Below are 12,330 nucleotides of genomic sequence, written 5' to 3' on the forward strand. Positions count from 1 at the left end.
ACGTCTGCAAAAACAAACAAACCCCAACTGAGCCCAGAGAGCAACCAAGGAACCCCACTGTTCCACCCTGAGCTAGAGAGATTCTCTTCTGTCGGAAGTTACAATCAAAAGTGGCCTTTTTCGATCTGGTGAGGTTTCAGGGGGCGGGATCCCTTGGCCACCGACACCCGAGTGCGAGCGGTTCAGACAACGACCTGAATGCGAACGCTCCCTCCCTCCGTCCCAGGAGGACACGGTGTCCATGCGGGTGGGGGGAGGAAGAAGAAATCCAGAAGCCCGAGAGTGGCATCCCTTGGGCTGAGAATCCGAGGAAGCGCGTGTGAGCCTTCCAGGGCCCTTTAGTGCCAAGGTGCCAGCGGAGAGAACGACACCCACGCCTTCCTCCCCTTCCGTCCCCCTCCTTCCTTTTTGGCTCCCGGCCTCGGTTTCCTTTTTTGCGAAAAGCTGGGCTTTTTCCCAACTTTCCTCCTCGGCCTGAATTTCTAATGAAATTGGCAGGCTCAGGGGATGGGAGAGGATTACAAACCTCCCTTCCCCGTTTTTCTACAGCCTTCGACGTAAAAAGGTTGGCTTTCTTAGTTATTTTTAAAAAACTTATTAGTTATTTTTTTTAAATAAAATAATATCCAAGAAAGCCGACCTTTTTACGTCGAAGGCTGTAGAAAAACAGGAAAAAAATTTTTTTTTTGAAAAAGTAAAATCCCAACTTTGCAAGAGGAAAAAAAACAAAACCCTGTTTCTTCGCTTTTATATTCTCGTCTACGTTTGCTCTGCTCCTGTTCCCTTCTCTTTTCTTGGCTATCCTAAATGTGTTGCCCTGTTTTATGTTAAAAGTAGCTTCGCTGCGACACTATGTGGTCGGGGCTTAGTTTTTGGGGAGGAAAACAAGGGGGGGGGGAAATTATGCCTCTGCTTACCAGCATCCATCGCTATTCATCTGGCTAGCGTCCTGTCAGTGCGCGAGAGAGTGGAGGGCTTTTTGGAAACTGAAAGAGTATTTGCTGTGTGAGCGAGGAGGAGACAGCAAGGAGCCTGGGCGCGGCTTAGCTCAACTGTTCTCTACTAAAAGCTGCTTGTGTTTTGCATTTGGAAGAGATTTCTTTTCAGGTGGGGAGGGGGAGTAGAACTCCTTAGCATCAGAGTGTGATGATGATGATGATGATGGTAATAATAATAATAATAATAATAGTAATAATAATAGTAATAATAATAGTAATAATAATAGTAATAATAATAGTAATAATAATAGTAATGATAATAGTAATAATAATAGTAATAATAGTAATAATAGTAATAATAATAATATAGAAAATATTCTAAATGCTCTGATGGTCATTTGGAAAAATCCTTTCTTAGTGAGCCCCTAGAAGCCAAGAGGAACCTACGGGCCGAATTTCAAGTTTGTAGGCTTTACGGTTCTGGAGATTTTGTGATGATGCGTGAGGGGTCTTTCGTTTTTATACATATATGGATACAGGAAGTCCTCGACTTAGAACAGTTCTCTTAGTGACTATTCAAAGTTACAGCAGCACTGGAAAAAGGGGACTCAGGACCGTTTTTTCCACACAACCGTTGCAGACTCCCCAAAGTCACGTGATCAATATTCAGCCGCTTGTTCAACTGACTCACGTTTACGACAACCGCTGTGTCCTGGGGGTCACGTGATCCCCTTTTGTGGCCTTCAGACAAACAAAATCGATGGGGGAAAACCAGATTCACTTAACGACTGCGTTGATAACTGAACTCCAGTGGTGATTCACTTAACAACGGGGGCAAGAAAGGTTGCAAAATGGGGGCGGAGCTCACTGAACCGCTGTCTCGCTTAGCAGAAAAACATTCTGGGCTCAGTTTGTGGTCGTAAGTCGAGGACCTCCTGTATGTTTTTTGCAATACATCTCCTGGCTGGAAATGAAATGGGAAGCTGCCCTGGACTGTTTGCATCGAACGGCTGCTAAAAGCGGGTTTTGGGTGAAGAAACCTCATCAAATCACTCGACGTAGCCATATTTATCTTGGTGGGCTGCTTTGGGTTTTATGAAAAATAACCAGCTTGGGCGGGGGGCGGGGGGGGGCTGACCCCCGTAGCCCAACAGATCGACCCGTGATCCTCTGGATTGGAAGATCTCTTAGGGCAAACTCCAGGGATCCTTGCTCACAAGGCACACGTTGTGTTGGTTCTTAGCAACTCAGGCACAACAGGAAGATCTGTGCATCGGAGAGCAAAGCTCCTTTTAAGAAACGAGAGATAATTCACGCGAATTAAGGCTCACCTGTCTGGTTTGCAACTCACACAGGCAAGCGGCTGGGGTTCCATTAAATGAAAAGAGTCAAGTCCAACTCGGGTGCTTTCTGAACAGTGCCGGACACTTATATGCGCTCCGGCAAGAAATGCTTCAAAATCTGCATTCATTAGAATTTCATAACGCCCACGAATAAGCATGAAGCGGCTGCCTGCTAACTTCTCCCTATTCACGCATGTCTGCCTGGACTTCAGCCTGTGATAGGAATAGGCAGTTTTGATGATTGACAGACAGACAGACGAGAGAGAGAGAGAGAGAGAGAGAGAGAGAGAGAGAGAGAGAGAGAGAGAGAGAGAGAGAGAGAGAGAAATAAAGGGATGGGATGTGAAGGAAGGGAAGGGAAGGAGGAAGGGAAAGGAGAGAGAGATAATAAAGTGATGGGAAGAAAGGGAAAGGAAGAAGGGAAGGGAAGGAGGAAGGGAAAAAGGAAAGGAAGAAAAGGAAGGATGGGAGATCAGAGAGAAAATAGATAAGCAGAATAGAGAGAGAGATGGTAGAGAAATGGCTGGCTGGCTACTGAGTGGATGAATAGGTAGATGGATGGAGAGACAGAGATAGATTATAGGAAGATAGATAGATAGATAGATAGATAGATAGATAGATAGATAGATAGATAGATAGATAGATAGATAGATAGATAGATAGATAGAAGTTAGATTAGATAGATAGATAGATAGATAGATAGATAGATAGATAGATAGATAGATAGATAGATAGATAGATAGATAGATAGATAGATTCAACAGAGAGATGTGATTGAGAGAGATGATTATGATGATAGATAGATATAGACAGACACAGATAGATAGATGATTGAGAGGATGATAGAATAAATAGATATAGATAGATTGAGATGATGATATATGATAGATAGATTGAGATGATGATATATGATAGAGATAGATTATAAAATAGATGATATAAGATCCTCATTCATTCTCATTTCCTTCGTATCAATTATTCACTCAATGGGGGATACAAATTGGAAGGTGGGTGGATTAGAGAGAGAGAGAGAGAGAGATAGATAGATAGATAGATAGATAGATAGATAGATAGATAGATAGATAGATAGATAGATAGATAGATAGATAGATAGATAGATAGATATATAGATAGATAGATAGATAGATAGATAGATAGATAGATAGATAGATAGATAGATAGATAGATAGATAGATAGATAGATAGATAGATAGATAGATAGATAGATAGAGATAGATAGATAGATAGATAGATAGATAGATAGATAGATAGATAGATAGATAGATAGATAGATAGATAGAGTTAGATAGATAGATGATAGATAGATAGATAGATAGATAGATAGATAGATAGATAGATAGATAGACAGACAGACAGACAGACAGACAGACAGACAGACAGACAGACAGATAGATAGATAGATAGATAGATAGATAGATATAGAGATTCGATAGATAGATGATAGATAGATAGATAGATAGATGATAGATAGATAGATAGATAGATAGATAGATATAGAGATTAGATAGATAGATAGATAGATAGATAGATAGATAGATAGATAGATAGATATAGAGATTAGATATAGAGATTAGATAGATAGATAGATAGATAGATAGATAGATAGATAGATAGATAGATAGATAGATAGATAGATAGATATAGAGATTAGATAGATAGATAGATAGATAGATAGATAGATAGATAGATAGATAGATAGATAGATAGATAGACAGACAGACAGACAGATGGAAATGAAGATAGAAGATGGATGGATGGATGGATCAATCAGTCAATCAGAGAGAGAGAGAAATAGACAGGAAAGAGGTGACCGAGAAGCGAAGGGATAGACGGACAAGCAGGCTGATCGGTGCCTGGGGTGGTCTAGATGAGCCCACGTCTTCCGAAGATGCGATCGTGTCTAATTCCTGCCCCCTTCCCCAACCCGCAGAAGTCCATTCTTGCATTTCGGCCTCCCGTTTCACAGAGCTCTTGATTTCCGAACGGAAGTAGCATCCCCCAGGGTGGGGTCGACAGGTAGAGCGTGTGGGGTGGGATGCAGGGCACAGCCAGCGGGCAGAGCGAGGGGCTTTCTCACAGAAGCAGGCCATTAAAGCCCCTCCCTCAAACCTTTCTCTTAAACAAAAAGAAAAAAGAAAAAGTCCCTGAAAAAAACGGAAGCCGGCCTCGGATCGTAGCAGGGAGGATTTACCCTTGGCTATTTCGAAGGAGAAAACAAGGATGGATTGAAACGCCCGAAAGAAAAGGGGCAGCTGCCAGGCTGTGTTCTCCTTGCCAGGGCTTTGGCATCCACGAGGGGATGTTCACCTTTTGGCAAAAGCGGCAGCGCCGGTCTTTTCAGGAAGAAGGCGAAGGCTTTGGCGCTTGTGCCGAAATCCATTCTCCATGGCTACAATGACTGATCCACAGGGGCACAATGGGCGCCGTGCCTGGGGGCCCCTGGGAATGTTTCCACTCTTTTTTTCTTTTTTCTTTTTTTTTTTTTTGGAATCAAGAAAGAATAAAAACGAAGTGGAAATCCCTCGTTTGTTTGCCTCTGGGCCAATATTTATTGCAGTGCCTTTAAAAAAAAAAAAAAGGCAAGACGTGCGCCAAATTTGAACGCCAAGCCCGTGGTTTCTGTTTGTAACCTGCGGGCGCAGCCTGACTACTGAAATTTAGTCAATTGGATTAAACGTGACGGGCATCTTAATTAATGGGTAAGAAGTGATTATTATTGTAAAAATAAAACAGATAATAAGGTAAAACACGCTACTCCCTGTTTTTCTGTCGAATAGAATAGAATGGAATAGAATAGAATAGAACAGAATAGAATAGAATAGAGAATAGAATAGAGAATAGAATAGAATAGAATAGAATAGAGAATAGAATAGAATAGAATAGAATAGAATAGAATAGAATAGAATAGAATAGAATAGAATAGAATAGAATAGAAAATGGAATAGAATAGAATATAGAATAGAATAGGAATAGAATAGGAGAGAAGAGAATAGGAGAGAAGAGAAGAGAATAGGAGAGAATAGAGCAGGAGAGAATAGAATAGAATAGAATAGAATAGAATAGAAAATGGAATAGAATAGAATAGAATAGGAATAGAATAGAATAGGAGAGAAGAGAATAGAGCAGGAGAGAATAGAATAGAATAGAATATAAAATAGAACGGAACAGAATAGAAAATGGAATAGAATAGAATATAGAATAGAATAGAAGGAGAGAAGAGCAATATAGAATAGAATATAGAATAGAATAGAACAGAATAGAATATGGAATGAATAGAATAGAATATAGAACAGAATAGAATATAGAATAACAGGTAACAGATAATCAGAGTTGGAAAGGACCTTATAGGTCATCTAGTCCAACCCCCCGCCCAAGCAGGAGATCCTACACCATTTCTGATAAATGGGAGTCCAATCTCTTCTTGAAGGTCTCCAGGGATGAAGCTCCCTCAACTTCCTAGGGCAACTTCTGTTCCATGGGTGGATTGTTCTCACTGTCAGAAAGAATAGGAGGAGAGGAGGGGAATATACAATGGAATGGAATGGAATAGAATTCTTTTATTGGCCAGGTGCGATTGGACACACAAGGCATGCTTACAATCTCTTTCCTGTTTTTCTCTGTTAGCTGAATGTTGACCTAGAAAGGGAAGAGGGCGAAGACGGCATGGATGCTTTTGAAGACAGCAACTCCAGTCCTTCGGGCACCCTCCGAAATTACCCATTGACCTGCAAGGTTGTTTATTCGTACAAGGTAGGTGTGTTTGGCCTCTTGGCAGGGGACAGACCTTCATATCAAACTGGCCCAAAGGTGCTTTTTTTTCTCCCCCAAGGCAACTGGACTTCCTTTGTGTTTCTTTGAAGACGTTTTGCTTCTCATCCAAGAAGCTTCTTCAGCTCTGACTGGATGGTGGGGAAATGGAAGGATTGGTACTCCTTGCAGACAGCTGGTCATTTGCATTCTTTTAGAGGGTCGTTGAGGCCACCTGGAGGTCTATCTATTTCCTCACCTGAGTGGTGCAAATGGCTGGAACTGCTGAAAGGACTGTGTTGTAGATTGGAGATAGGTGATGTTGTATCCTTCTCCCCTCGGTTGAGAGGTGGGCTGTTTAATTTGGACATATAGATGTCCTCTTTTTGACCCCTCTTTCAAACCAGCAGTCCTCTCTATCCAAAACATGAATTTCAAGTCCAAGTGGCCTCAACAACTCTCGGAAAGAGTGCAAACGGCCAAATAACTGCAAGGAATATAAATCCTTCCATCCTTCGCCGTTCAGTCAGAACCGAAGAAGCTTCTTGGATGAGAAGCAAAATGCCTTCATGAAAAAAAAACAAAAGTCTTTTGAAAAAGCACCTGACCTGGATGACTGAGAATCTCCACAGACATATAAACCCGGGCGCTGATAAAGGGCATGCAAGAAACCCATTTAAGAGAATTCGGAGCCAAATGGCCCAGGCAGAGCCTTTTTCTTCCCTCATTATTTTGTGTACGTTGCAATAGAACAAAATTCAGAAAGAAGAGGGATAGTATCAAGACCATGTTAAGTGTTTATACCCTTTTATAATGCCTTGGTAAGATCACAGTTGGAACGCTGCATCCAGTTTTGATCACCGTGATTAAAAAAAAAAAAGATGTTGAGACTTTGGAAAATGCAGAGAAGAGAAACTAAGATGATTAAAAGGCCTGGGAGACAAAAATATACGAAGAACGGTTGCAGGAATTGGGTATGCCTAATTTAATGAATTAAATTAGGCATACCCAATTTTCTTCGTTAAGAAAACTAAGATCATGGCATCCGGCCCTCTCAATTCCTGGCAAATAGATGGGGAAGAAATGGAGGGAGGGACAGATTTTATTTTCCTGGGCTCCACTGCAGATGGGGACTGCAGCCAAGATCCAATCCAAAGATGCTTCCTCCTGGGGAGGAAAGCTGTGGCAAATCTAGACAGCACACTGAAAAAGCAGAGACATCCCCCTGCCAACCAAAGGACGTAGAGTCAAGGCTCTGGTTTTCCCAGTTGCAATGCATGGCTGCGAAAGTGGGACCACAAGGAAGGCTGAGTGCCGAAGAATGGAGGCCTTTGAACGCTGGTGCTGGAGGAGGAGACTCCTGCGAGTCCCTTGGACCGCAAGGCCATCCAACCGGTCAGTCCTAGAGGAGACCAACCTTGACTGCTCTTTAGGAGGCCAGATCCTGAAGATGAATCTCAAAGACTTTGGGCACCTCATGAGAAGGAAGGAAGGAAGGACTCGCTGGAGAAGAGCCGAATGCTGGGAACGATGGAGGGCAATAAAAGAAGAAGGGGACGGCAGAGAAGGAGGGGGCTGGCTGGAGTCCCTGAAGCCATCGGCGTGAGCTTAAATGGACTCCAGAAGATGGTAGAGGACAGCTCACCCTTTTCATTTAAAATATATTTATATCTAGTAACACTTCCCATTTTACAAACATTTGGGTATACAAGTGCTTCCATTGTTGATAACTGGACTGGTACCTTCATATAATGCTGTTCCCTATTTTTTTCCCATATACGTTAACAATGCATCCCTGACCAGATGCCTTTCGAAAGCACTCATGTGTTTTACCTTTCCTGTCCCACAAAAACGCATGCCAGCCCATTTGCAAACCATGTCCTTCCAACGTCAATAACCTTTTATTCCTCAGCAGTATCCATTCTTTCATCCACGTTAAGGCCGCAGCCTGGTAGTATATCTCCCAGTTAGATAATCCAGGAAGGCCTGGAGGAACATTGTCCATGTGGACTCGCGATGGGCCAGACACAACTTCACAACGAACAACAACGATTTCATGAAAAGAAGGACTAGGAGTGACAGGATAGCAGCCTTCCAATATCTGAGGGACTGCCCCAAAGAAGAGGGAGTTCAATTTATTCTCCAAAGCCCCTGAAGAGGCAGGACAAGAAGCAACAGGTAGAAAGTCATCAAGGAGAGAAGCAACCTGGAAGTAGAACTGCCTATATACTCTTCATGATTAGTAACAGGATCTTGGAATCATGCAAAATTGTTCATGTGAAAATGCCATCTTTGGCCACATCCAGTTTCAAAGGCAAATAATATCTGCTCGCATCGTTTGAGGCTGACCATGTGAGAGAAAACCTAACCTAACCATTATTAAGTTGTGTGTAAACCAGGCTGTTCTACAATATATTTGCTAATTTACTTGGGTAGTAACCTGAAGACCAAAATTCTGCTACCGTTTTTTTTGGGGGGGTGGGGAGGGTTAAGCTGGGTGCAGAAAAAGAGAAGGGTGTTGTCAAGAAAAGAAATCGAAGCTGGGAGAGGAGAAAAGGCAAGGGAAATGTAGGCCCAAGACCTCCCTCCTTTCATTATATCTCTTCCCACGTTTCTAAGATGGCTCCCTCGGTTCACCGCTTCCACCCAGAGGTTGCCTTTTTTTGCCCTTTTAAACTTCTCACCTCTTCCCTTTCGAGGATCTCATTCATTCTCCAAGTCATTAACTCCCCAATTTTCTCACTCTTTCCTGTTGGTTTTGCAATTTGATCCTCGCTCATCGCCTTCGGTGACCCCCAAATCACTACTACTAGTGCTACTAATACCGATACTACTTCCTCTTCTTCTTCTTCCCCGTCCTTCCTTTCCTCGAAAACTGTCCTCGCTTTTGACCACACGGCCCTGTTGCCTGTGAAAGCCACAAACTTCTCTTTTATTTTCATTTCAAGGATCACGTTGACTCCATCCAACCGCAGCGTTTTTAGTCTTCCCCCAACTCTCTGGCAGCTGCTTCGCCCTTCCTCTTTTTTTTCTTTTTCTGGTTTTTTTTTTGGGGGAGTTGCATCCTCCTTCATTCTGATTTCCTTCATATCAATCATTCACCCAATGGGGGGATACAAATTGGAAGGGTGGATGGATAGAGAGATAGAGAGAGAGAGAGAGAGAGAGAGAGATAGATAGATAGATAGATAGATAGATAGATAGATAGATAGATAGATAGATAGATAGATAGATAGATAGATAGATAGATAGATAGATAGATAGATAGATAGATAGATAGATAGATAGATAGATAGGCAGGCAGGCAGGCAGGCAGGCAGCAGGCAGGCAGACAGACAGACAGACAGATAGATAGATAGATAGATAGATAGATAGATAGATAGATAGATAGATAGATAGATAGGAGAGAGATGATAGAGAGAAAGGTAGAAAGAGAAAGTGAGAGACAAATGAAATAAATGGATGGATAGAGAAATGATGGATTAGTTAGATAGCTAGAGACGGATAGATAACGAGAGAAAGATGGGTAGAGAGAAAGAAGGAGACCCATGAGATGGGTAGATAGATAAAAAGACAGACAGGTAGAGAAAGAAAGAATGAGAGACAGATGAGATGGATGGATGGATAGATAGATTAGATTGATAGATATGATAGATGATAGAGAAAGGTAGTGAGAGAGACATGAGATAAATGGATGGATAGAGATGATGGATTAGTTAGATAGCTAGAGACAGATAGATAGCTAGAGAGAGAAAGATGGGGAGAGAGAAAGAGAGGGAGACACAGATGGGTAGATGGATAGAAAGAGAGATAGGTAGAGAAAGAAAGAATGAGAGACATGAGATAAATGGATGGGTTGGTAGGTAGGTAGATATGATAGATAGATAGATAGATAGATAGATAGATAGATAGATAGATAGATAGATAGATAGATAGATAGATAGATAGATAGATAGATAGATAGACAGACAGACAGACAGACAGACAGACAGATAGATAGATAGATAGATATAGGGATAGATAGATAGATAGATAGATAGATAGATAGATAGATAGATAGATAGATAGATAGATAGATAGATAGATAGATAGATAGACAGACAGACAGACAGACAGACAGATAGATAGATAGATAGATAGATAGATATAGGGATAGATAGATAGATAGATAGATAGATAGATAGATAGATAGATAGATAGATAGATAGATAGATAGATAGATAGATGCAACAGAGAGATGTGATTGAGAGAGATGATTATGATGATAGATAGATATAGACAGACGCAGATAGAAAGATGATTGAGAGGATGATAGAATAAATAGATATAGATAGATTGAGAGAGATGATGATGATATATGATAGAGATAGAGTATAAAATAGATGGATAGATAGATATGATATGATAGAGAGAAAGGTAAAGAGAAAGTGAGAGAGACAGATGAGATAAATGGATGTGTAGATAGATAGGCAGGCAGGCAGACGAAGTCAAAGACACATCTTTTTGTACTATCTGGTAGCCAGGCACCAATGTTTAATTCGTTTAAAAGAAAGAATGGAACAATCATGAAGGATCAAGCTGGCTGCTTCAAAGAATGTTTGAAGGTCTTCTTGAGAGCTTCTGGTGGGACCCAGAACACTGAACTGGGTGACTTTTCGGCCTGATCCAGCCTCAGCTTGGCTTCTTCCGGCACTCAAAATGAGTGGTGGGTTCCTTAACACAAAGAGTGTCCAAACATGTCAACTTTAAGGCCGGCTGGGGAATTCTGGGAGTTGAAGTCCACCGGCCTTTAAAGTTGCAAGATGGCCGGCTGAGGAATTCTGGGAATTGAAGTCCACTGGCCTTTAAAGTTGCAAGATGGCCGGCTGAGGAATTCTGGGAGTTGAAGTCCACCGGCCTTTAAAGTTGCAAGATGGCCGGCTGGGGAATTCTGGGAGTTGAAGTCCACCAGCCTTTAAAGTTGCAAGATGGCCGGCTGGGGAATTCTGGAAGTCCACCGGCCTTTAAAGTTGCAAGATGGCCGGCTGAGGAATTCTGGGAGTTGAAGTCCACCGGCCTTTAAAGTTGCAAGATGGCCGGCTGAGGAATTCTGGGAGTTGAATTCCACCAGCCTTTAAAGTTGCAAGATGGCCGGCTGAGGAATTCTGGGAGTGGAAGTCCGCAGGTCTTTGGGTGGCCAACTTTGGAGATCTCTGTTGTCCTTTCCGTGGCCCCTTCTTGTCCTTTTTTACATACCTTTTCTTCCCCACAGGCTTCGCAGCCGGACGAATTAACCATTGAGGAACACGAGGTCTTGGAAGTGATCGAAGATGGGGATATGGAAGACTGGGTAAAGGTATCATTTCGCTTTTCCTCTCTTTGTGGCGGGCCGTAGCAGGCCGCTGATTGTCTTTTTAAATTTTATTTTATTTTATACCCTGCCTTCAACGTGACCTTCTTAACGCCGAGCGTGTTCGGTCTTTCCCCCGCTTTCGCAGGCCCGGAATAAGTCAGGCCACGTGGGCTACGTGCCGGAGAAATATTTGCAGTTCCCGACCTCCAACAGCCTCCTGAGCATGTTGCAGTCCCTGGCAGCGTTAGACAGCCGGTCTCACACATCCAGCAATTCTGCCGAAGCCGATCTCGTTTCAGGAAGCCTTAATGGGGACTCCAGCGGTAAGGGCCAAGGGGGAGGAATCTTGGGGTGGGTGGGGGGTTTTGGGGGGAGACACCCCTGCTATTCCTGCACGCTCCAGATGTAAAACGGCACACTCTCCGCCGCACGTGGGGTGCGCCTTTCCGGTGCCGTTTCCAACCCAGCTTCAGCTCCAGTAAGAAACATAGCAGTGAAAGCTGGCTGGGCAACTTGGAGCCAATCGCCAGGAGACAGTGAGTTCTAGTCCCGCTTTAGACATGAAAGCCAGCTGGGTGACTTTGGGCCAATCACCAGGAGATGGTGAGTTCTAATTCTGCCTTAGGCATGAGAGCTGGCTGTTACTTTGGGCCAATCACCAGGAGACTGAGAGTTCTAGTTCTGTCTTAGGCATGAAAAGTTGGCTAGGTGACTTATGAGCCAATCACCAGGAGACAGTGAGTTCTAGTCCCGCCTTAGGCATGAAAGCCACCTGGGTGACTTTGGGCCAATCAACAGGAGACAGTGAGTTCTAGTCCCGCCTTAGGCATGAAAGCCACCTGGGTGACTTTGGGCCAATCAACAGGAGACGGTGAGTTCTAGTCCCGCCTTAGGCATGAAAGCCACCTGGGTGACTTTGGGCCAATCACCAGGAGACGGTGAGTTCTAG

The 12,330-nt window shown here is 43.0% G+C and overlaps 1 protein-coding gene and 1 long non-coding RNA gene across 4 annotated transcripts in view; one reads left to right on the top strand and one right to left on the bottom strand.

Annotated features, from left to right (window-relative positions):
- LOC148130344 (uncharacterized) overlaps positions 1–12,330 on the bottom strand; it is a 469,114-nt gene that overhangs the window by 227,532 nt on the left and 229,252 nt on the right. The window lies entirely within an intron of this gene.
- FCHSD2 (FCH and double SH3 domains 2) overlaps positions 1–12,330 on the top strand; it is a 179,300-nt gene that overhangs the window by 159,223 nt on the left and 7,747 nt on the right. For all 3 annotated transcript variants that reach the window (XM_087965948.1, XM_087965949.1, XM_087965950.1), the window contains 3 exons: positions 5,927–6,052; positions 11,301–11,384; positions 11,527–11,704. In XM_087965948.1, the coding sequence (XP_087822074.1) occupies positions 5,927–6,052; positions 11,301–11,384; positions 11,527–11,704 (388 nt within the window). The remainder of the gene's footprint in view (positions 1–5,926; positions 6,053–11,300; positions 11,385–11,526; positions 11,705–12,330) is intronic.

Source organism: Notechis scutatus, chromosome 5 (genome assembly GCF_049901735.1).
Source record: "Notechis scutatus isolate UNSWTSFEM ecotype Mainland chromosome 5, rNotScu1.2, whole genome shotgun sequence".
Taxonomy (NCBI): Eukaryota; Metazoa; Chordata; class Lepidosauria; order Squamata; family Elapidae; genus Notechis; species Notechis scutatus.